Here is a 23,625-nt window from a genome sequence, read left to right on the forward strand (position 1 = left end):
ATTGTATGCACATGACAACTAAAGAGATGGCAATACATTACTACATAAAAGCAAACATTTCAACCAACAACGTTCAATTTAGCACTTGATTGGTGGACATTACTTGCCTATGCACATGGATATTAGTAAAAATTAAGACTTACATAGAATTAAAATAAAGGCTATCATTCATCAGCATTTACTCTAGAAAAATCATGTTTTATGTTAAAGTACTACAATAGCAGCCAAGGTCATATCTTACTCTAGATCAGGCAATGGTTGGTCAAAATCATGAAACTCCTCAGGCAGTGTGATTGCATTATAAGCAGCTTCTCGATTTTCTTCGGGTAGGTCAACAACACCTAAAAGTAACCAGGCAAATAATTAACTTCCCTATTATCATAATTTCTAGGTTCAAAGATGCCACTAAAAATGTTTGAAGTTGCTCACGAGAATACTACCAGACGAGAACAATAACTGTCACCAAGAATGAAAATGGAACATTGAACAAAATCACTTCCTTTCATAATATGATCATGTTGCTAACCAAACATCAGATTTTCACAAGCAATAAAATCACAGTACAAGTTACTCTATATGTCTTTCACTTTCTGTACTCTGTCACTGCACATCGAGCATAATTACAAACTTGTACTTTAGCACAAAACACAGGCAAGCAAAGAAAATGGTCTGAGGCAAATGCACCAAATTTTGCTACAACTTGGGTGTATAGGATGGAAAAAGGGTGTCAAAGTATCCTAACAAAACAACACCTAGAACTTTACCCAGAACAAATGGTCCCTGGTGTTCCAGGTGCCCTGTTATTGATGTCCCTTAAGGGACTGGAGACCATACACCAGTTCAGGAACCCAACTAACAGGTCTGGGTCAAGTCAATTTTCATTAGGATGGCCATAGGGTGCTTTTTTGCCATTCCGGTGAGTGAAGACTGAATGCTTCTTCATTTTTCAGTGGCTGGAAAAAAGTGTATACTGAGGCATGGGTCAAAGTGCATGTCCGCAATTGTGAAGATGAGACTATGCTGAGCATTCTCATTGCAAATGAAACATTCAGGAGAACTGTGGACGAGTTGGCAATCTGTTGTATGCCTTACAAACCAAATTCAAGGCATGTCAAGTGCTACTGAATCCCACAGAGGCTTCAGATGCCAGTCCAAGAAGGGACATTTTTCTTAACATTGGCACTACTCTGGCTTCTTTCACTCTGGTCAGTTTCTGTGACCTAAAACCGTTGCCTCGGTTTTTCCTTTCAGGTGCCTTTACCACCTTTCCTACAGCTTCCCTAGAGTCTATATGGACTGTCACCATAGAGGGAGTTCGAGAAATGATGTAGGCAGTCCACGGGGTAGAAACCTAATTTACAAAAAACAATTTCTAAAATGTATCCAAACACACGCATCACCTGTCAATACAGCTGCATCGATAAGTACAGGGGTGGGGAGCAGGGAGGAACCAAAAGGTCACACTATGCCTACTTCCCTTGGAGCGCAACTGCTGCAATTGACACCATGGCTAAGTGCAATACCCTGCGCCTACAGTCTGATGAGAACAAGGGTTCTGTGGAGTGGTTCGTAGCTTAGCAGACTATCTAAATAACTTGTTCTCTTAGGTAGAAGTAGTAATGTTTTTCTGGTCAGCCTTTATGACCCTTCTCTCCCTCACAACCATCCAGTGACCTGGATATTCACACAAGCCCACTTGGCGAGTCTGCCTTTTCACTGTTGGAAAACAACAAAGCTTGATGTCAAGGTTGCTTATTGCACTTATTGGAGAGGGTGACTAGTATCTCTTCGAGGCAACAAAAAGCTGACCGGCCTGTGATATTCCTTTTTACATGCATCTCTGCAGAGTAGACCTACCAGCTCCATAAAATCTGTTAAGTCTTCTATAACTGAGGTCCTATACCTATCTCATGTCTGGGACATTCACATACTTGTAAATCTGGGTTGGTAAACTGTGTCCACTGGACTCCATATGAATGTGCTACACAAGATGGTGGCTAATAGAAACTAGGCTGGAAATATAAATCTCCATCTTGGACATCAGTCTACACCCAAAATCCAGTTGGCTTTGTGAGTGGAAGGAGGGTACCCACCAGAGCACCTCTGATGCAGCTTTAAGCACCCCGTCTCCTCCCCTTTCCTGTTAGGAAGATATTTTCCAAAATAAATGCAGATATCTGTCAGTAGCTTTTCAGCACTGCATAGCACCTCAGCCAAAACAGACTCAAAGGAGCAGAAAGGCTGAATGAAATGGACATCACTTCCATCCACTCCCCCTCAAAGGTCTGAAGGGTCCCCTCAAGATTTAAAAAAAAATTTAAAAAAAAATTAAAAAAAAGTTGAGCATTTAATTGGCCAGGCCATGAAGAAACAATAAATAAGGGGACTCTCTAATAAGTACTTCTTTCAACAGCCTAGGAGGACCTGCATACTAGGGCAAGTGATAAGATCAAAGAACCAGGAACAGGACTATGTTGAACTGCCAGTCCCTCTCCAGGCTGGGCAATTATCCAACAAGCACCGAGACCCCTTTGCTGGAGCTGTGAAAGAATACTCCTGGTTGGCTGCTTAACAGTAAGGATGACCCGGTCATGAGGAAAAACCTGCTTCACAGCCCACCAAAGTACACCTTCCTTAACAATTAGGTGGGGCAGGCTGAGCCTTGTAGAGAGACAAGAGGTCACCCCCAAGTCAAGCTGAGAGGAGGAAGCAAAACGTAGCACAATGATACCTGGATCCAGGAGAGACTCCATCACCATTGAGAACGGTGAGCTTGTACTATGCCTGACCCTCCCCATGGTGCACATGGGGTGCCTGTATATATCAACCTTCCCCCCTCCCCTGAGACTTTGTTTAGTCCTGCAGAATCTAGAAATGGACATACACTGTTGGGATGCTATGCCTTCGAATGGAGGTCACCCTGAATGTGACCAGGTGGAATCATCTGGTCCAACTGTTACATTTCTGTAAATATGGTGTAAATCTAAGCTTACTAAACTGAAGTAGCTTGGTCTCCAGTGACTGCCCCTATACGGTCGGTGACGTTTCACCAACTACCACCCTATTCAAGTTCCACTGAGAGAGGGAAACATCTACTAATGAGTGGCAAGTCAGTTGGGCACCTGTGAACTTTTTTTTTTGTTTTGTTATAGCTTCACATGTTACATCTGAAAACATCCCACAGTACCATCACAAAAATCCTAACTGACTGCAGCCAACCCTTGTATGCGATATTTGCCACAGGCCTCAATGCCACACTGAAGATCGCTAGAAAACTTGGGGTTGCTTCTTTAGTCCAAATGTTGTTAGGCATTGCTTGTTGTCGATATCTATCCTATTTTCAATTATACTTACTTGTAATTAACAACTGACACAATCGGGTTAAGTGTTACCTCCCAGTGTGACCTGTTTGACGTTGTTAGTTGAGTAAGATGTTTCTTCTCTCCAAATAGGAAACTGTCAGACTTGACTAACTACGATGGTAGTCTCCCAAACGTGTTGCCTTCACCCAGCCTGTTTCGCTGAAATCATTTTTTGTGGTATTAGGACTCTAACCAGAGCTAAAGTGCTTGTGCTGGCCCTCTAAATTACAGTACAATTGGCCTAGATCTAATTGGAACATTTTTTCTTTAAGTCACTAGTAAATGTTACTTTATGTACCCAGGGCCTGTAAATTAAATGCTACTGGGCCTGCAGCACTCATTGTGCCACCCACTAAAATAGCCTTTGAAAACATGTCTTGGGCCTGCCACTGCAGCCTGTGGTGCAGTTTTATTTTGCCAGGTCGAAATGGCAGTTAATCTTGTCAGACCTAAAATTTCTTTTTTAACACATTAGTTACCCCTAAGGCAGGCCCTGAGTGTTAATACGGCAGGGTGCATTGCGTTTTAAAAATAGGACATGTGGGTTTACGCTTTACATATCCTGGTAGTGAAAAACCATGTTTTCTTTTTCACTATTGCAAGGCCCATCTTTCCCATATGATAGCACGGAGCTACCCTACTATAATTAAGAGATAAGTATGGAGAACAAATAGGAAAGTCATGTTTACACTCAAATTGTAATTTAAAACACTCTTTAATGGTGAAGACAGATTTCAAGACACAATTCTGAAAATTGCACTTTTAGATGGTGGCATGTTCTTGTCCTAACTATTTGGTGTCTTCTGCCTGTGTCACACAACTAGGTGTAGTTGGCCTTTGTGTATTTTTCCCCAAACAGTGAGACAAAGGGGGGCTAGTCATTGGCAGGACGGGTCATCCTATCAGGATGGGAGGGTCCCCACATACGTTTCAAAGTGCTGTCTCCAGCACACTCTTAAAGAAAGTGTAACCAGTAAACTGTCACCTTAGACCACCTGGAGACTGGGCAGGGGAAAGAGTAACTTCTCTGAACCAGATGTGGGGAGTCACCCCAATGCATAAACATAACAAAATATGAGACCTCTTGATCCACTCATGAGATCACTTCTGTACTTGCATAAGTCTCAGAAGGGCTTCTTTGTGGACCATAAAAGGAAGTCTAGAACTGCCCCTTAAGCCCACGTCAACCAGAGAGACTCCAAGGGCTACATGACTGGCCTTCTGTTCTAAGCTATAGGGACACAACAAACTCCCTGCAACTACCCAACTGACCTGCTGCAACTGGACCTGCCGGAGCCCTACTGGCCTCTCCTAGACGGAGTAACTGATCCCCAAAATGTGCTTCCCCAGGTCCTGGACCCTTGGCTGACAGAGTGCACTCCTCTGAAAAAATAGAGGTATCCTGAGGGTTTGAACTATTCCTGACCCAGCTCGTTCACACCGAGACTGCCGCCAGTGACACCCACCAATTCGAAGAGATAGTGAATCACTCTTCACACTACAGCAACCGTCTGACAACGGTCACTGCAAGTACTGCACTTCAGGCTTCAGCAACGACAGCTAGTGATGTCTGCCAAGGTGAAGCTCCAGCAATGACTGTCTGCAATGCCCGACCATATCTTTGCCCTACAGTTATGACAGTGTGTTGCCCTGCCAGTTTGTCTGTGCTGAAGCGAAGACCACCCGCGATGCTCTACCTGCTACACACAGCATTTTCCACTGCAAACTGGAATATTCACACCAAGTGGCAACTTTTTCAGCTACCAGAGTTAAGCACTGCTTCATTTAGTGACTTTTGGGGTTCATCCCGACAGATTGTGGCAGTTGCTTGAAAAGGTTTCTCACCCCCCATGGAGTGCAATGGCTGTCAGAGTTCTGCAGCTGCTCAGGAAAAGCAGGAAATCATGAAATCACATACATGCCAACATTTAAGATGAAAGTGGAAGGTTAAAAAAAAAAAAAAAAAAAAAAAAAAAAAAGAAGAAAGAATTGTGAGAATGCATTTCTCTCATTGAGGCCGGAATCAGGTCTGGTCATGTGTGGGACTTGCAAATTTGGTGCTGCAGGATCCGATATCAAAAATCACAACATGCTTTTTTTTTTTGCCAGGAGCAAGAGGAAAGCGATATCGCAGAAAGAGCGTGACAAAAATGTTGTGCACTAGCCTGTAGAAGCAGGTTACTGGCAGTGCACACTCCAAGTCACTCAAGGCAAGTCCCCGTCGCATAAGCGCTTTATCGGCTTCATCCCAATTTTTTTCAGGGAGAAAAACTGAAGTGCTCCGGTGCCTTGACTTACATTCCCCACCCGTCACAGAGTGAGACAACGGGGAGGCGCAGCCAATGGCCAAAAGGTCAAGGGACCCGCAGGCTGAAAAAGTTTGGGAACCACTGGCATAAATCAATGCTGCGTAATAAGTCTTTCCAGTGTTTTTTTTTGTTTTTTTGGAGCTACAATAGATCTTGAAGCGACAGTGCATATGCACTGCCTCAGGAGAGACCTAAAAAGGGTACCAGAGCATGTAGGAAGCTAGGTAATAAAGCAGCCTTCGGCTCATTGCTTGGCTGGAGAGCTAGGCACTCGAAATGTTTTCAGAATATCACCCTCTTCTTCTAGAGAAGATGCCTAACCATAGATATATGATGGCAAAAAAAAAAATATTACCATGAGAGGCAAAGCCATGTACATATTACACAACACTAAAACAAGATAAACATACCCATAATAAAGACAATGAGATTAACATGCAGGCCAAGTCGATCCTGTTCATGACCTGCCAAGGCACAAGTGACTTGATTGGAGACCACAAACTCTGGGTTAGAACCATAGAGCTTCACTTATCTGTGCATCCATATTGTGCGCTCAGTGACCCAGTTCTAGTCCCAAAAAGGGGAGAAAAAAAATGAATAAGAGATAGTCCCACTTGTGGATTCCTCTGCAGAACTGAACACAGTTCCACACCATTTTGCATAAAGCATGTCACCAACACAAAAATGGACGTTCTCCTAAAACACTACACGTGTCAATAATACCCTAAACAAATTCAACATGGCTTTCTTTGAGGTATGGAAGGGCAGAATTTCATGAGTTTCGTTTTCACTCCTAACTCATAGATGCTCAGCAATGGTTTAGTTATAGAAAATATTTCATTTACCTCATGCCACTCTGCGCCTACATGTTTTGAAATGAATATCAGATCAAACACAAGGCAAATTGAGGCCAACCTTAGCATTTAAGGGAAGAACTGAAAAGAAACACAGACTTATGATTAATCATTACTCTCTCAGTATGTGAACCTTAAGTGCCTGAGCACTTCACAAATGCCTGAATAACAAGCTTACCTAAACTGAAAATTAACAGGCCTTAAGAATCTCTTGGCCCAGGAGGTGATAATGTTTTTACTGAAAACAAGGTTTTGGTCGAAAGCTGCTGCAGCCAAGTGATGCTGTGTTCCCCAGAACATGAACTATCAGATTTTTATATTAACTGCATAGAATATGTAACAAAGGCTTATTTTTTAAATTCAGACTATTAACTTTGCACCTTGCAACTGTGACTGAATACTGGATCAGTTCTGAGCTGGTCACACCTCGATGCCCAATCTGTCAATCTAATACAACAACGGGAGTATACTTTCTACTTTTGTGCCATGCCTTAGCTGCATCAAACTGTTTGTTGTTGGTACCCTGCCACCTCAGAGGGACTAGAAAGTGCTCCTAAAAACAGGCATGCCATGGGACTGCGTGTGCCATTAGGCAAATGATCCCCCTCACCCCCAGTATACTGACCTCTATTTTTTCCGACGAACAGTACGGAAGAGGACATGCTTCTTGCATGTACTTTTTGCACCAATTGTTTCCAGACAGCTCCATAACATTCAGAGTCGAACCCATATCACACCAGTCCTTTTTCCCCTACATTGGCTCCCAGTAAATGGAAAGATCACATTTAATCCCTGTGATTAGACAAATAGTCTTACAAGGAAAACTTCACTTCTATCGCCGAACAATCTCTGTGCTTGAGGCTGGCTCCATTATTGACTTCACAGTCGTTCATAAAGACTGAAACTGGCAGAATCACCTCCTCTGTCCAGACAGCCAAGCCTTAGAATTAAAATCTGGGCAGACTAAAGAGCATTGACAATCCCCACCAGATTCATAAACATTAACGGCCTAACTCTTTCCATCACTGGAAAATCTATTGGTTGCAATCTTTACAAACTGTAGGGATGCAACTCCTCAAACTCTACAAAAGTCCACAAATTTCCAGTGACGTAACTGCATCTTGTTTTGAGCATTTTTTCGAACCTTATACACCCCAACCAACATCTCCCCAATGTGATTTACATTTAACTACACCTCCCCAAAGAAGAGCCAAGTACCAATGACGATTGAAGCACTTTGCAGCTTCCTCAGCAGTATGAAGCACAGTACGAATGCTCCAAATAAAATGCAATACTAAAGATTTGCTGCAAGAAGATTGACAAAATCATACAAAAATACCAAATCAAATTTAAAAGTTTCTAAAGAACAGTGAATGTTATTAATGGTTTCATCATCGGGGAAAACAGAATGCATTTGAGCCCCTTAGTGACAAAATGGAGGATGGTCTGAGCAACCTCATAAACGGATCTCAAACTGATTAATGTAGCATTCAAGTTGAACGAGTGAAGCACATGAAGTTCTTACAAGGCGCCGAGAAGCCCGTAACATCTTTTGGCCAATCTATGATGATAAAGGCTCAATAAAACGGAGGCCTTGCCCTTCCTTAATTACCAGACATTGTTTTGGGAGAGATCGACCCGAATGACCAACTTAAGCTGGGATAAACAGGATTAGGTCCTTTTCAATCTACCTAATGCAATTGCTTTGAGAGGCTTAAGAGAGGGGCATTGCCAATCTTATCTGAATAACGGTTGTTTTTCCTCCCATCCAACCGCAACTATCACAGTGGACCAATTAAGGCAGCCAAAACCAAGGTCTTTGCCAATTATTACAAGAGTAGCATTCAGACAAGCAGCATCTTGTATTGATAATAACAACCACAAATCGCAATAGGTTTACAATGTATTGTTAATAGAAAAGATTCGGACAAAGAAATAAAAAGATCAAGCATTAAAAACACATGTATAATTTTTTTTAACAAATATTTGCTTATAGTTTAGCAATTCTCTTTTAATCTGTGGGATGTATGCCCACAGTAAAAATGAGTCAACTTCACATTAGAAATAAGTAGCAAAAGTACAAGTTAAAAAAAACAAAAACAAAAAACCTTATTTATATATTATAATAATAATAACAATAATAATCTTACAACCATACCTGGACGAAAAGCCATTTTGATCTTAATAAAAGCTTCATTACAATCAGCAAGAAGATATTTTGCTTTCCTGTGATAAATTCGTACTACTCCCAGTAAAAGATGTCCTGACGTCCGCAATGCCATCTTCACCTAAAAATCATTGTAAAGACCACACACATTTTATTAGAAAAGTATACCTTCAAGAGATAATAAAAAAAAAGTTTGAGATAAAGTTAACACCCCGTCAAAATGCGGTAAGGGTCGGTTCATACTGTATACAAAGTTACTAAAATAAAAGCACATCTTTATGTGTCACTTGTCTTTCCTTCAAAACTTAGGAATGCAAACTAATGTAAAGGTAGGAGTGGTGTTCTCATGTCGGATTGAGAAAGTGCAGTAAACGGTGGCTTTGAGTAGGACCGATTGGTCAAGCAAAGATCATTGCGGAAGTGAACATTGAAAGGGCATTGCCTAGATCAGGGAGGGGTCATTATCTGCTGGTTAGTGTCAGGCCACATTGCTAGATGGGAATCAATGAACAAGGGCAGGTGTGTCTATAAAGGTGATACTGCAGAGATGGTATCACAGCCCCGAGAAGGCAGAGGTGGGCAGGGCAGACAAAGTTAAAGGAGAAGACGTTTGTGGGAAACAAAATGGTTAAGATACGTTTCGGAAGGAAGGCAAAGCCGGTTGGTACTACCTGTTATGGGTGGGTCAATGGAATGAGGGAAGAAGTGCAGACCAGAAGGAGAATTGTCAGAGAGGGGCAGAACTGGCAAGAATATACAAAAGAAAATATAGTTAGAATGAAGATGTCTTCTGACACTGCTCTGGATTGACTCATTTACTTCACCCCTTCACTCCATTTAGTTACACACCCCTACTAATCTCAAATACGGAGAATCCCAAGGATAACGCCCACCCTATTCCGTGCTGGTCACTCTCCTGGAAACCTTGGTAAGTTCATTTGGATTGAATGTAGTGCCATAAGTGGATGATACACATCATTGTTTCCAGCAATAATAGTCCAGCACAAGTTCAGTCTAATTTTCCTTCATGTATAAGTGCAGTATCTTCCTGGATGAAAAAAACATTCTTACAATGAACAGTGAAAAAACTAATGTACTGCTTTTTTGGGCAACAATTAATTGACCGGAATCCCTCTTTGTGGTCCAATGACTTTGGCCCTCTACTTTCACTGGTTGAATCTGTAAAATAATTAAGGCTTTCCAATCGGTTATGATCTCTCTCAAAGCACTTTACTCAGGCCACTGGTCACGGTTTCTGTTAAAAATTACAAGAATTATTATTATTCATTTTTAAAATCACCCCTTTGTCCCTAGTCCCTTCCAGAAAAAACAAATGGATCAATCTTTCATAACTTTGCCTGGAGTTTGGCAATTCTTTGTACTTGGCATTTTGCAGCATCTTCTTCATCTCCAGGTTGCACAGTGCTCTGCACCTCGCCGGATCTTGAATGCCACATGCACGTTTTCCAGTTCAATAGCTTTATGCCAGACTCAACGGATTCCCATGAAGTGTGCACAATTTAAACCCATTAGTTATTGTTTCTGGGACAGTTTAACAGCAGCCATAATTTCCTCATGAACAAAAAACACACACACATATATATATGTGTGTACGTATATATACAGGGAGTGCAGAATTATTAGGCAAATGAGTATTTTGACCACATCATCCTCTTTATGCATGTTGTCTTACTCCAAGCTGTATAGGCTCGAAAGCCTACTACCAATTAAGCATATTAGGTGATGTGCATCTCTGTAATGAGAAGGGGTGTGGTCTAATGACATCAACACCCTATATCAGGTGTGCATAATTATTAGGCAACTTCCTTTCCTTTGGCAAAATGGGTCAAAAGAAGCACTTGACAGGCTCAGAAAAGTCAAAAATAGTGAGATATCTTGCAGAGGGATGCAGCACTCTTAAAATTGCAAAGCTTCTGAAGCGTGATCATCGAACAATCAAGCGTTTCATTCAAAATAGTCAACAGGGTCGCAAGAAGCGTGTGGAAAAACCAAGGCGCAAAATAACTGCCCATGAACTGAGAAAAGTCAAGCGTGCAGCTGCCACGATGCCACTTGCCACCAGTTTGGCCATATTTCAGAGCTGCAACATCACTGAAGTGCCCAAAAGCACAAGGTGTGCAATACTCAGAGACATGGCCAAGGTAAGAAAGGCTGAAAGACTACCACCACTGAACAAGACACACAAGCTGAAACGTCAAGACTGGGCCAAGAAATATCTCAAGACTGATTTTTCTAAGGTTTTATGGACTGATGAAATGAGTGAGTCTTGATGGGCCAGATGGATGGGCCCGTGGCTGGATTGGTAAAGGGCAGAGAGCTCCAGTCCGACTCAGACGCCAGCAAGGTGGAGGTGGAGTACTGGTTTGGTCTGGTATCATCAAAGATGAGCTTGTGGGGCCTTTTCGGGTTGAGGATGGAGTCAAGCTCAACTCCCAGTCCTACTGCCAGTTCCTGGAAGACACCTTCTTCAAGCAGTGGTACAGGAAGAAGTCTGCATCCTTCAAGAAAAACATGATTTTCATGCAGGACAATGCTCCATCACACGCGTCCAAGTACTCCACAGCGTGGCTGGCAAGAAAGGGTATAAAAGAAGGAAATCTAATGACATGGCCTCCTTGTTCACCTGATCTGAACCCCATTGAGAACCTGTGGTCCATCATCAAATGTGAGATTTACAAGGAGGGAAAACAGTACACCTCTCTGAACAGTGTCTGGGAGGCTGTGGTTGCTGCTGCACGCAATGTTGATGGTGAACAGATCAAAACACTGACAGCATCCATGGATGGCAGGCTTTTGAGTGTCCTTGCAAAGAAAGGTGGCTATATTGGTCACTGATTTGTTTTTGTTTTGTTTTTGAATGTCAGAAATGTATATTTGTGAATGTTGAGATGTTATATTGGTTTCACTGGTAATAATAAATAATTGAAATGGGTATATTTTTTTTTTTTGTTAAGTTGCCTAATAATTATGCACAGTAATAGTCACCTGCACACACAGATATCCCCCTAACATAGCTAAAACTAAAAACAAACTAAAAACTACTTCCAAAAATATTCAGCTTTGATATTAATGAGTTTTTTGGGTTCATTGAGAACATGGTTGTTGTTCAATAATAAAATTAATCCTCAAAAATACAACTTGCCTAATAATTCTGCACTCCCTGTATATATATACATACATACATATATATATATATACACACACACACACACACACATATATACACACACACATATATATATAGACATATACACACACACACACACACACACACACAACTTGCGCCTTCTGCACCTGCTAGCTTAGTTTGGTTCCAAACATTAAGAACGTTATATCAGGTGGACAATCCCTCTCCTACCGAAAGTCCAAATTCTGGAATATGCCCCATCCCACATAGTTTAACTTAACAGCCAAGTAAATTTTTTCCCTACAGTCCACATATTTCACCATACTTTTTTTCCTCTTACAGAGCAGGACATCGCACACTACTTAAACAAGTGAGAACAAGTTGGAGGGATGGAACGTTAAAACAGCTGTTTCATCGGACAGGAGCAGACAGCAGTGAGCGCTGCATTGGTTACCATCATTCCAAAAACTATATTTCACTTGAAGCTTGCTGTCCTTTCAGTCTTTCACTGGACACATGGAAAGACCTTTGAAAGGAGCAGTGGCTGAGGGGACCAGCCAGGATCAAGCTACTGTGAGTTAATAACAGTCATGTAAGACACTGCTCTAGGCTGAGAAGTCCCTGAACTCTGGTCTATGCTGGAGACTAACTACACTTATGCAGAAGGAAGATCTTCACTAGTGAGACTGTCACAGCTTTCCAGCTGCAGTGTCTGATATTAGAACATTATGAAAAACGAGCTGGCCATCCCTAAGCTCTGTGGACAATTACTTTAAAGTTATGAAAATGTGTGGAGCAAGAACCATCATTAAAGTCCTAAATGAAAATAAGACACATGTATGAATAGGTGCGCTGCACTGACATGCGGAGTTTGCTACACAAGTTAAACATCAACAGGAGCTAGATTTACCCTGACTTAATAATAAACTCTTTGCATTTGATTAATTATTTACCTTTGTATTTGTGAATAAGTGTACAATCTCTGCAAGGTTCACGCTTGGGGTAACAGATGTTTGAATTCTGGTCTGTACACAAATCATGTCCACAACAGCTTATCTTCCTCCTCCTAAGACGAGGATGCTGAAGCAAGGCACAGTCCCTTCTTGGAAAAGTACGCACTACCGGGCAGCCTCTGGAGACATCAGCATACAATGAGCTCTCAAACAATATCTATAAGAGCTACCTAATGTTCAATAAATATCCTGAGCACCTAACAAATTATCAGTGAGACAAATGTGACCACTTCAGACAAAACTCCATGCACTTTTACTGTACGACAACCCTTCCTGCTGGGTCGTCCCCAGGCATTCTTGCTGGCCACTGAACTCTGTGCATTTTACCAGTGCTAAAGCTTGACTTACACTTGAATAAGCTGTGTCCTGCCTCCAAGGGGCTGCACACACTCTGAAGTTAGTCTCGAGCCACCAGGGCAGGAAAAGACAAACCTGTGCACTTCAAGGGGAAAACTCTAGAAGCGTCTCCTACTTCAGAGGAAAGCCCAGGCAAGCCTCAGACACAAACTCTTCAGTACACTTATGAGCCTGTGGAAGACTGCCAGGAAGGACTGACACTCTGCTGACCTCTTGCCTCAGTAAGAGCGACTGGACTTGCAACCCCAGCTCCATCGTGGTTGGCACAAATAGATATCCACAGCTAGTGATTCGTGCTTCTTGGCACCATTTTCACCTAAAGCTTTAAAATTTCCTATCTCCGGTTCTACCAACTGGATTTTTTTTTATTCATTCTGCTCATGTAATTTATTAAAATCCACTCTATTTACTCAATTCCTTACAGTTACTACTAGTGACCATCTCAGTGCATCAGGCTAGATCACCAGCAATAGTGTTTTTTAAAACAAAATCAATGCTATTTTGAATGTATCTACATGCCATAGCAATCATATATGCAATGTCACTAGCACCGAAGGAAAAACAGTATTAAGACCCACCCCCCCAACATCGTAGGGGGGAACTAACTTTTAAAATTGAACCTTAAAGATATTTTATTCTTTTGCCACATTTAGTACACATAGGGGAGCTGGTAGCTGGAGAGCTACCAGCAGCCCCGAGCTTCTCAGTGAAGAACTCTGCCTCACACCAACCTTCAACAGTTCATCCACCACAGTACTGTTGGTTTCCATATCCATACCAGCCTCCACTATCCTATCTAACAAAACGTGCTTAGACTTGCAAAAAACAGAATAGCTGATGTGTGGGCTGGACATTATCCAGGCTGAGCATTACAAAAAAAAAAAAAAAAAAAAACCCGCATTTTTAAAATGGAAAAAATGGACTAACCCTCCACATAAATGGGTGATATGTTGTAGTAATTTGCCATTCTATTAAGACACTTTTTTTTTTTTTTTTTTTTTTAAAAGGTCGAGCCTAGACAGCACTGGCCCTGTCGCTTAGCGACCTGTTGGGTAGTTTGCGGAGTTAGAACCACCCACAGGCTTCTCACTTGCAGCCTCCATTGTCACGCTTTTATTCTCTCTCACTATTTGTTCATGGCATTTACTCCTCAGAGAGGGACCAAGTAGTAGATAAATCCGCTAGTCATTTTAAATGCTGCATCCCCGCTCGAGTTCAAGTTCGTGCATTGCAGAAATGTATTTTCGTTTCTATGTCAATCTTCATCTTTGTACACGAACATCTCATAATAGCTCGCAAAGACCAAGTTGTCTCACTTTTGAAACTCTAGTTTATCCTCGGGGCTTCAGGCAGGGGATCTCCTCCGCTCTGCGACGTGTGAGTGACCCTGGACGCCACTCGCGTTACATGTGGCACACGTAGCTGCGCAGCAGCCACAATGAGCTTTCAATCGGAGAAAGTTGCGGGGCCCCAGCAACAGGAAGTGGAGGTGGCTATTTTTGCCCACTCTTTGCATACACAAACTGATGGCGGCTGCTTACTGCGGACTGCTGCTTCAAGGACCTGTGGGGTGGAGAAATGTAGACAGCCACTGATGAATCATTGTCTGTGTACCTTGACTAATAGGACTGCCCCTCCTCCGGAAGCACATTCACGGGGTCATGGATGCGGCTGGACGACGCGGTTGATTGAAGAAAACAGAAATGCTTTGGCTCATGAAGTCGTCTCTAGCTACTATTTTATTTAATGAGGAAGAGAGCTGCCTTGCCCGTGGGCAATTTACTTGAGAGAGAGGGTGTTTAACTCGGGCAGAAGCACAGGGCACAGAGAGATAGGCTGACCCCTTCTGGAGCACCAGGTGAGAGCGAGCCAGTGGAAGTAGTCCACGTTCTCACTTTCTGGGGGCCCATCTAGCCGAAAATTAATAGCTGAGACACCCCGTGACTTCTATGTGCACTTAATGTACTTTGCAACATTGTCATTAAAAACCCTTACGTAAGGAAAGGAAGTGAGCACTTGTGAGCATGTGGAGAACTGTTATGGTGGAAGGGGGGCATTAATAAAGTAGTTTTTCCTGACCTGGCGGTGGCGGATAGCTTGCCACAGTATATGCACAATTCAGCTTAAGGTTGTCAATGCCAGTGCTGCCGCAATTAGTCAATCCACTCCGGCTCAGAAACTGAGACGAAAGGGTGGCCAATTAAGGCCCTCGCCAGATGATGCTCTATTAAAGCACGGTTAGTTATCTCAGCACGGGATAAGCTTACTCCTGGACCTCTATGGGCCCAACAGACTACATCAAAATGGTGTGGGACTAAGTCTCCCAGCCTGCATTGCTGCCTGGTCCCTCACCTGTTGATGCGCTATTAAACCACGGTTAGTTATCGCAGCGCGGAAGCTTCGTCCAGAAGAGGCTGGGTACCCCATTATTCAAATAAGAATTGAGGTTTATTAGTGGGTCAGGACTTGGATACGGCCATTTCTTACTACATTACTGGAAGATTATTTATGTTGTCACACTAGTGGTGATGGGGTAAGCACAAAGCTGCAGAAGTTCTTCAACATACCAGTGGTGTAGAAAAAAAAAAAATGTATGAAAAGTCTCAATAAAACCATTTTTTTGGGTTGTAAAGAGAGTAGCACCCTAAAGAACATAAGATACTTCGATTGAAGAAGTGGAGGTCGTTTTGAGCACAAATGCTACAACTTCTCTAAATAGTGGCAGTCAAGTCACAAAAATTCCGGATATGTTTAAGAAAAATTCCCAGCAGTCTGAGATCCAGAGCAAGGCTGGGCTAAAGGAAGCAGTTCAACTTACTACCGAAATACCACTCCCTGTGTTGGCTACCAATCAGTGTGAAGGCTCATTTGTGCTGCAGTATGACAAACGTCCTGGTGTGAAAGAGAAGGTTTCACGCTTTCCCCTAAGCGTTATTGTGGTCGGAATATTCTGTGCACTAATCGCTTTGGCCCTTTGGCGGAGAAGGTGGGAAACCTACGACGTTGCTGCTTCTGTATCTACTTGGTTGACCACTGATGAGCTCCCGGCCGCCAAATAGTTGGGACATGAATGCTTGATGAGGTCTCCTCCTAGTTTTGATCTGGCATCTGTGCACCAGAGACTGGACGAATTCAAGAGGCTGGTGCTTTGTGGTGGGTGTGTGTTTTTACATGCATAAGTACAGCCAAGATGTAACTGGGAGTATCGCCGATAGAACAGAGTGCCCCGATAGAGATCAATCCGCTCTTCTTCCATAGGCCCCACAAGTGGGGGCCTGTAATCAGGAGCTGGACAGAAATGTGGCACTGAGAATGCTGAAGGGCTCAGACTAGGCATCAGGTTTTCAGCAGCAATTGCTAGATGTAAGACCACCTTTACTAAAGCAACAGGTTCAGGGTGGGGAGGTCAGTAAGAACCATTTTTATAGTGGGGGAGCCTAAGCTATCACCAGGGTCATTTGAAAATCAGGATTCCCAAATAAGGTTATTTATTGGCTGAAAGTTTAGCGCAATTACCCCTATTACAGCATATATTGTAGAGACCGAATACAGTCCCGCAAGGGTCAAATTATTATTATATCTCAATTCTCCTCACTGGCAAGATGTTAGCGACCAACTTCACTGATTTTGAATTGCGGACCTGTTATTTCAGAAACCCTCGAGGCATGGGCACCAGGTTAAAACTATCTGCACCAGATAGTGCCACACCTACCACCCGTAAAGGGGTGTGGGAGGGGGCAGTTGTAAGTATGGTCCCAGTCAATCGGATGTCCCTGTATTGGATGCCAACAATTGTTCTTAGCTAAACAAAATTCACTACCTAATGAATTCAAAATAGCATCTATACCAGAGGGCTATGTTGGCGGGGATGGGGTGTTGGTTGAGCCAGTCAGGTTGGGAAAGGGGTTGAGCTGTCAGACCAGCTTTAAAGGTTACAGAGCTAAGTTACCGGTCTTGTCTTGGAACTTGGCTGGGCAGCAAAACTAACTAACCCCAAGGTGACCACTTACATAAATCAGCATGATAGATGCATTTTTCAGGAGACCTGGGCAACAGGCCAAGTCTTTTTGAACGGGTTTCTATCTCAATATGGGAGCCCAGCCCGCAGCAGGGAGTAGTGGTTGGGCTAAGGGAGGTCTCTTCTTATTGTTAAATAAGAACTTACAATCTACTCATACAGCCCTAAACATCAATTCATCTTGTAATTTAGGTATACAGCTTAAATTTAAGCAAGGCTTTCAGCTTGCAAAAATCAATGTCTAGATCAGTGTGGTGTAGAAGCTCAGACCTTGGCACAGTGGAGTGAATTCATAGACACATTGCATCATTCTCTTAATATAGTGGTTGCAGGTGATCTCAATTGTTCATTTGAACCTTCTTTTTAAGTAGCGATTTGACTGCGGATGAGGATGAATACTGGGGTATTCCACAACTGATGGGAAGGCGACTGCATACTTGTTCATGCTCTGCCCTTCAGTTAAGTTATCTTTCAAGCGTGGGCTTAGGGCTTGTAATGGCCGTACGCCCTCAGATCTAGGTAATGCCCCCACTTTCAAGGGCGGCCAGGCTACTAGTGTAATGGACTACCTATTAGTTGATGTTAGACTATGGCCTATGTTGGAAGACATGAGGGTCGATTCCCACCATAATTCTTTAAATATTACTCCTTGGTGATGTATTTTTGAGGTCACAGAACTACTGTTTTACCATGGTGCCGGTGCCATTATTGGAATTAATTCTAAACGAGTAACCTGGCCGAAGGTAATGTCAAATCCATACTTGTACAAGGAGATTTATAATTTATTTGTTGACGCTTTATCCAAGTAAGAGGAACATGAGGTAGGAGATAGTCCAATTCTCAGTATTCCTGCAACCCTGGTTCCTGAAGTACAAGACATTTTCTAGAGGAAGGCTACATCCATGAGGGTTAATTCCATTCACAAAAAAGTGGTTTAATGAAGATTGCTCAAGGGACAAATTGGCCTTAAGGCTAGCGGTTGCGACGTGTTCACAAGAGATGATCAAGACGGCCATTGTAAGGAAATGCCTCCTTGGCATGGTTATCCCCTGACTTTTTGCCTTTGCTGATGCTATGTTTTGATTTGAAAGTGTGCTGAGGCTTGCTAACCAGGCCCCAGCACCAGTGTTCTTTCCCTAACCTGTACTTTTGTTTTACACAATTGGCACACCCTGGCATCCAGGTAAGTCCCTTGTAACTGGTACCCCTGGTACCAAGGGCTCTGATGCCAGGGAAGGTCTCTAAGGGCTGCAGCATATCTTATGCCACCCTGGGGACCCCTCACTCAGCACAGACACACTGCTTGCCAGCTTGTGTGTGCTGGTGAGAACAAAACGAGTAAGTCGACATGGCACTCCCCTCAGGGTGCCATGTCAACCTCACACTGCCTATGAAGTATAGATAAGTCACCCCTCTAGCAGGCCTTACAGCCCTAAGGCAGGGTGCACTATACCATAGGTGAGGGCACCAGTGCATGAGCACTGTGCCCCTACAGTGTCTAAGCAAAACCTTAGACATTGTAAGTGCAGGGTAGCCATAAGAGTATATGGTCTGGGAGTCTGTCAAACACGAACTCCACAGCACCCTAATGGCTACACTGAAAACTGGGAAGTTTGGTTTCAAACTTCTCAGCACAATAAATGCACACTGATGCCAGTGTACATTTTATTGTAAAATACACCCCAGAGGGCACCTTAGAGGTGCCCCCTGAAACTTTAACCAACTACCTGTGTAGGCTGACTGGTTCTAGCAGCCTGCCACACTCGAGACATGTTGCTGGCCCCATGGGGAGAGTGCCTTTGTCACTCTGAGGCCAGTAACAAAGCCTGCACTGGGTGGAGATGCTAACACCTCCCCCAGGCAGGAGCTGTAACACCTGGCGGTGAGCCTCAAAGGCTCACCCCCTTTGTTCCAGCACCGCAGGGCACTCCAGCTAGTGGAGTTGCCCGCCCCCCTCCGGCCACAGCCCCACTTTTGGCGGCAAGGCCGGAGGAAATAATGAGAACAACAAGGAGGAGTCACTGGCCAGTCAGGACAGCCCCTAAGGTGTCCTGAGCTGAAGTGACTAACTTTTAGAAATCCTCCATCTTGCAGATGGAGGATTCCCCCAATAGGGATAGGATTGTGACCCCCTCCCCTTGGGAGGAGGCACAAAGAGGGTGTACCCACCCTCAGGGCTAGTAGCCATTGGCTACTAACCCCCCAGACCTAAACACGCCCTTAAATTTAGTATTTAAGGGCTCCCCTGAACCTAAGAATTTAGATTCCTGCAACTACAAGAAGAGGACTGCTGAGCTGAAAGACCCCTGCAGAAGAAGAAAAGACGACACCAACTGCTTTGGCCCCAGTCCTACCGGCCGGTCTCCTGCCTTCTAAAGAAACCTGCTCCAGCGACGCTTTCCCCAGGACCAGCGACCTCTGAATCCTCAGAGGACTGCCCTGCTTCAAGAGGAACAAGAAACTCCCGAGGACAGCGGCCCTGTTCCAAAAAGACTGCAACTTTGTTTCAGAGGAGCAGATTTAAAGACCCCTGCAATCCCCGCAAGAAGAGTGAGACTTGCAACACTGCACCCGGCGACCCGGACTCGACTGGTGGAGAACCAACACCTCAGGGAGGACCCTCCGGCAACTCCGAGACTGAGTAACCAAAGTTGTCCCCCCTGAGCCCCCACAGCGACGCCTGCAGAGGGAATCCAGAGGCTCCCCCTGACCGCAACTGCCTGACCCTAAAATCCCAACACCTGGAAAAGACCCTGCACCCGCAGCCCCCAGCACCTGAAGGATCGGAACTCCAGTGCAGGAGTGACCCCCAGGAGGCCATCTCCCTTGCCCAGGTGGTGGCTACCCTGAGGAGCCCCCCCCCTTGCCTGCACCGCTGAAGAGACCCCTTGGTCTCCCATTGACTCCCATTGGAAACCCGACGCTTGTTTGCACACTGCACCCGGCCGCCCCCGCGCTGCTGAGGGTGTACTTTTTGTGTGGACTTGTGTCCCCCCCGGTGCCCTACAAAACCCCCCTGGTCTGCCCTCCGAAGACGCGGGTACTTACCTGCTGGCAGACCGGAACCGGGGCACCCCCTTCTCTCCATTGAAGCCTATGCGTTTTGGGCACCACTTAGAACTCTGCACCTGACCGGCCCTGAGCTGCTGGTGTGGTGACTTTGGGGTTGCTCTGAACCCCCAACGGTGGGCTACCTTGGACCCCAATCTTAACCCCGTAGGTGGTGTACTTACCTGCAAAACCTAACAATACTTTACCTCCCCCAGGAACTGTGAAAATTGCACTAAGTGTCCACTTTTAAAACAGCTAAATGTGTTTTATGTAAAAAGTATATATGCTACTGTGATTATTCAAAGTTCCTAAAGTACTTACCTGCAATACCTTTCAAATGAGATATTACATGTAGAATTTGAACCTGTGGTTCTTAAAATAAACCAAGAAAATATATTTTTCTATAACAAAAACCTATTGGCCTGGAATTGTTTGAGTGTGTGTTCCTCATTTATTGCCTTTGTGTATGTACAACAAATGCTTAACACTACTCCTTTGATAAGCCTACTGCTCGACCACACTACCACAAAATAGAGCATTAGTATTATCTCTTTTTGCCACTATCTTACCTCTAAGGGGAACCCTTGGACTCTGTGCATACTATTCCTTACTTTGAAATAGTGCATACAGAGCCAACTTCCTACAGCCATGCATAAATATAATATGGCTATATTGCAGGCAAAGAAAACCTGGGAGGATACAGTTTGGCAGAATTTGCTTGAAGCAACTAGATTCAATGATAACTGGACCTTTTGGAAGGTACTTTTCCAGTCCACCAGTGATGGAGGGAGCTCCTATTATAATCATATTCAACTGGAGAGCTGGGTTTACCACTTTTCCAAAGTATATGCTCCACCTAGTGGCATATCTAATTATGACTCGTCTTCTCCGTGGCAGTCTGTACCCAACCCTTCGATAGGAGAGCATGGGGCGGGTAGTAACAGATGACCTAATCCTCTTTTCTTTGGGTGAAATTAGTGCTGCAATTGTCTCTCTGAAATCTTTTAAAGCTCCTGGTCCTAATAAAATACCAGACCTATTTAAATCTGAGCCGATAATCTGGACCAGCTACATAAATATGGTATCTAATGCTGTAGTAGCTGGCGACCCCATTCCTGACACCTGGAAGAGGGCCGAAATAATACCCGTTTATAGGAAAGGTGGCATGAGTTCTCCTACTAATTACAGACCAATCAGCCTTATTGACAGGTTCTTGATAGGCTGTTGGAGTGGGTTGACGCCAATCAGGTGTTGTCTCCCCTTCAAGCTGGCTTTCGACCAAAAACTAGTAGTGTGGATCAAGTCTTTCGGTTGCCTCAATTAAATTAGAAGCATGTATTTCTTGCCCAAAAAAATGTATATGTTGCTTTTGTGGACCTTGGGCCCGCTTTTGATCTAGTTCCTAGAGGGTATTTGTGGGAGGCCTTAGATATAGAGGGTGTACCTAGGAATATAATACATCTACTAGCGCAGTTACACGAAGGCACCTATGCTCAGGTGAGATGGGGTAATCAGGGAGAATTCACTGATCATATGCCCATACGAAGGGGGGGGTTAATCAAGGTTGCGTCCTGGGACCGACATTCACCCAATACATAAAGAGGGTGGAGCAAGTCTTATCTTCTTGCCAGAATGACGCACCCACTCTAAATGCGCAAACAAAATACCCATTTGTAAGGAAATGCCTCCTTGGCATGGTTACCCCCTGACTTTTTGCCTTTGCTGATGCTATGTTTTGAATTGAAAGTGTGCTGAGGCCTGCTAACCAGGCCCCAGCACCAGTGTTCTTTCCCTAACCTGTACGTTTGATTCCCCAATTGGCACACCCTGGCATCCAGATAAGTCCCTTGTAACTGGTACCTCTGGTACCAAGGGCCCTGATGCCAGGGAAGGTCTCCAAGGGCTGCAGCATGTATTATGCCACCCTAGAGACCCCTCACCCAGCACAGACACACTGCTTACCAGATTGTGTGTGCTAGTGAGAACAAAATGAGCAAGTCAACATGGCACTCCCCTCAGGGTGCCATGCCAGCCTCTCACTGCCTATGCAGTATAGGTAAGACACCCCTCTAGCAGGCCTTACAGCCCTAAGGCAGGGTGCACTATACCATAGGTGAGGGTACCAGTGCATGAGCACTGTGCCCCTACAGTGTCTAAGCAAAACCTTAGACATTGTAAGTGCAGGGTAGCCATAAGAGTATATGGTCTGGAAGTCTGTTTTACACGAACTCCACAGCACCATAATGGCTACACTGAAAACTGAGAAGTTTGGTATCAAACTTCTCAGCACAATAAATGCACACTGATGCCAGTGTACATTTTATTGTAAAATGCACCCCAGAGGGCACCTTAGAGGTGCCCCCTGAAACTTAGCCGACTATCTGTGTAGGCTAGTTCCAGCAGCCTGCCACACTAGAGACATGTTGCTGGCCCCATGGGGAGAGTGCCTTTGTCACTCTGAGGCCAGTAACAAAGCCTGCACTGGGTGGAGATGCTAACACCTCCCCCAGGCAGGAGCTGTAACACCTGGCGGTGAGCCTCAAAGGCCCACCCCTTTGTCACAGCACCGCAGGACACTCCAGCTAGTGGAGTTGCCCGCCCCCTCCGGCCCCGGCCCCCACTTTTGGCAGCAAGGCCGGAGAAAATAATGAGAACAACAAGGAGGAGTCACTGGCCAGTCAGGACAGCCCCTAAGGTGTCCTGAGCTGAGGTGACTAACTTTTAGAAATCCTCCATCTTGCAGATGGAGGATTCCCCCAATAGGATTAGGGATGTGACCCCCTCCCCTTGGGAGGAGGCACAAAGAGGGTGTATTCACCCTCAGGGCTAGTAGCCATTGGCTACTAACCCCCCAGACCTAAACACGCCCTTAAGTTTAGTATTTAAGGGCTCTCCCTGAACCTAGAAACTAGATTCCTGCAACAACAAGAAGAAGGACTGCCTAGCTGAAAACCCCTGCAGAGGAAGACCAGAAGACAACAACTGCCTTGGCTCCAGAAACTCACCGGCCTGTCTCCTGCCTTCCAAAGAACTCTGCTCCAGCTACGCCTTCCAAAGGGACCAGCGACCTCTGCATCCTCTGAGGACTGCCCTGCTTCGACGACAACAAGAAACTCCCGAGGACAGCGGACCTGCTCCAAAAAGACTGCAACTTTATCCAAAGGAGCAGCTTTAAAGAACCCTGCAATCTCCCCGCAAGAAGCGTGAGACTTGCAACACTGCACCCGGCGACCCCGACTCGGCTGGTGGAGAACCAACACCTCAGGGAGGACCCCCGGACTACTCTACGACTGTGAGTACCAAAACCTGTCCCCCCTGAGCCCCCACAGCACCGCCTGCAGAGGGA

The 23,625-nt window shown here is 44.5% G+C and overlaps 1 protein-coding gene across 1 annotated transcript in view; it reads right to left on the reverse strand.

The window, feature by feature from the left end:
• Positions 1–23,625, reverse strand: part of RAD21 (RAD21 cohesin complex component) — a 205,049-nt gene that overhangs the window by 115,434 nt on the left and 65,990 nt on the right. The window contains exons 3-4 of the mRNA XM_069220648.1: positions 8,684–8,813; positions 242–341 (exon numbers count right to left, since the gene is read on the reverse strand). Of these exons, the coding sequence (XP_069076749.1) occupies positions 242–341; positions 8,684–8,813 (230 nt within the window). The remainder of the gene's footprint in view (positions 1–241; positions 342–8,683; positions 8,814–23,625) is intronic.

Source organism: Pleurodeles waltl, chromosome 2_2 (genome assembly GCF_031143425.1).
Source record: "Pleurodeles waltl isolate 20211129_DDA chromosome 2_2, aPleWal1.hap1.20221129, whole genome shotgun sequence".
NCBI lineage: Eukaryota > Metazoa > Chordata > Amphibia > Caudata > Salamandridae > Pleurodeles > Pleurodeles waltl.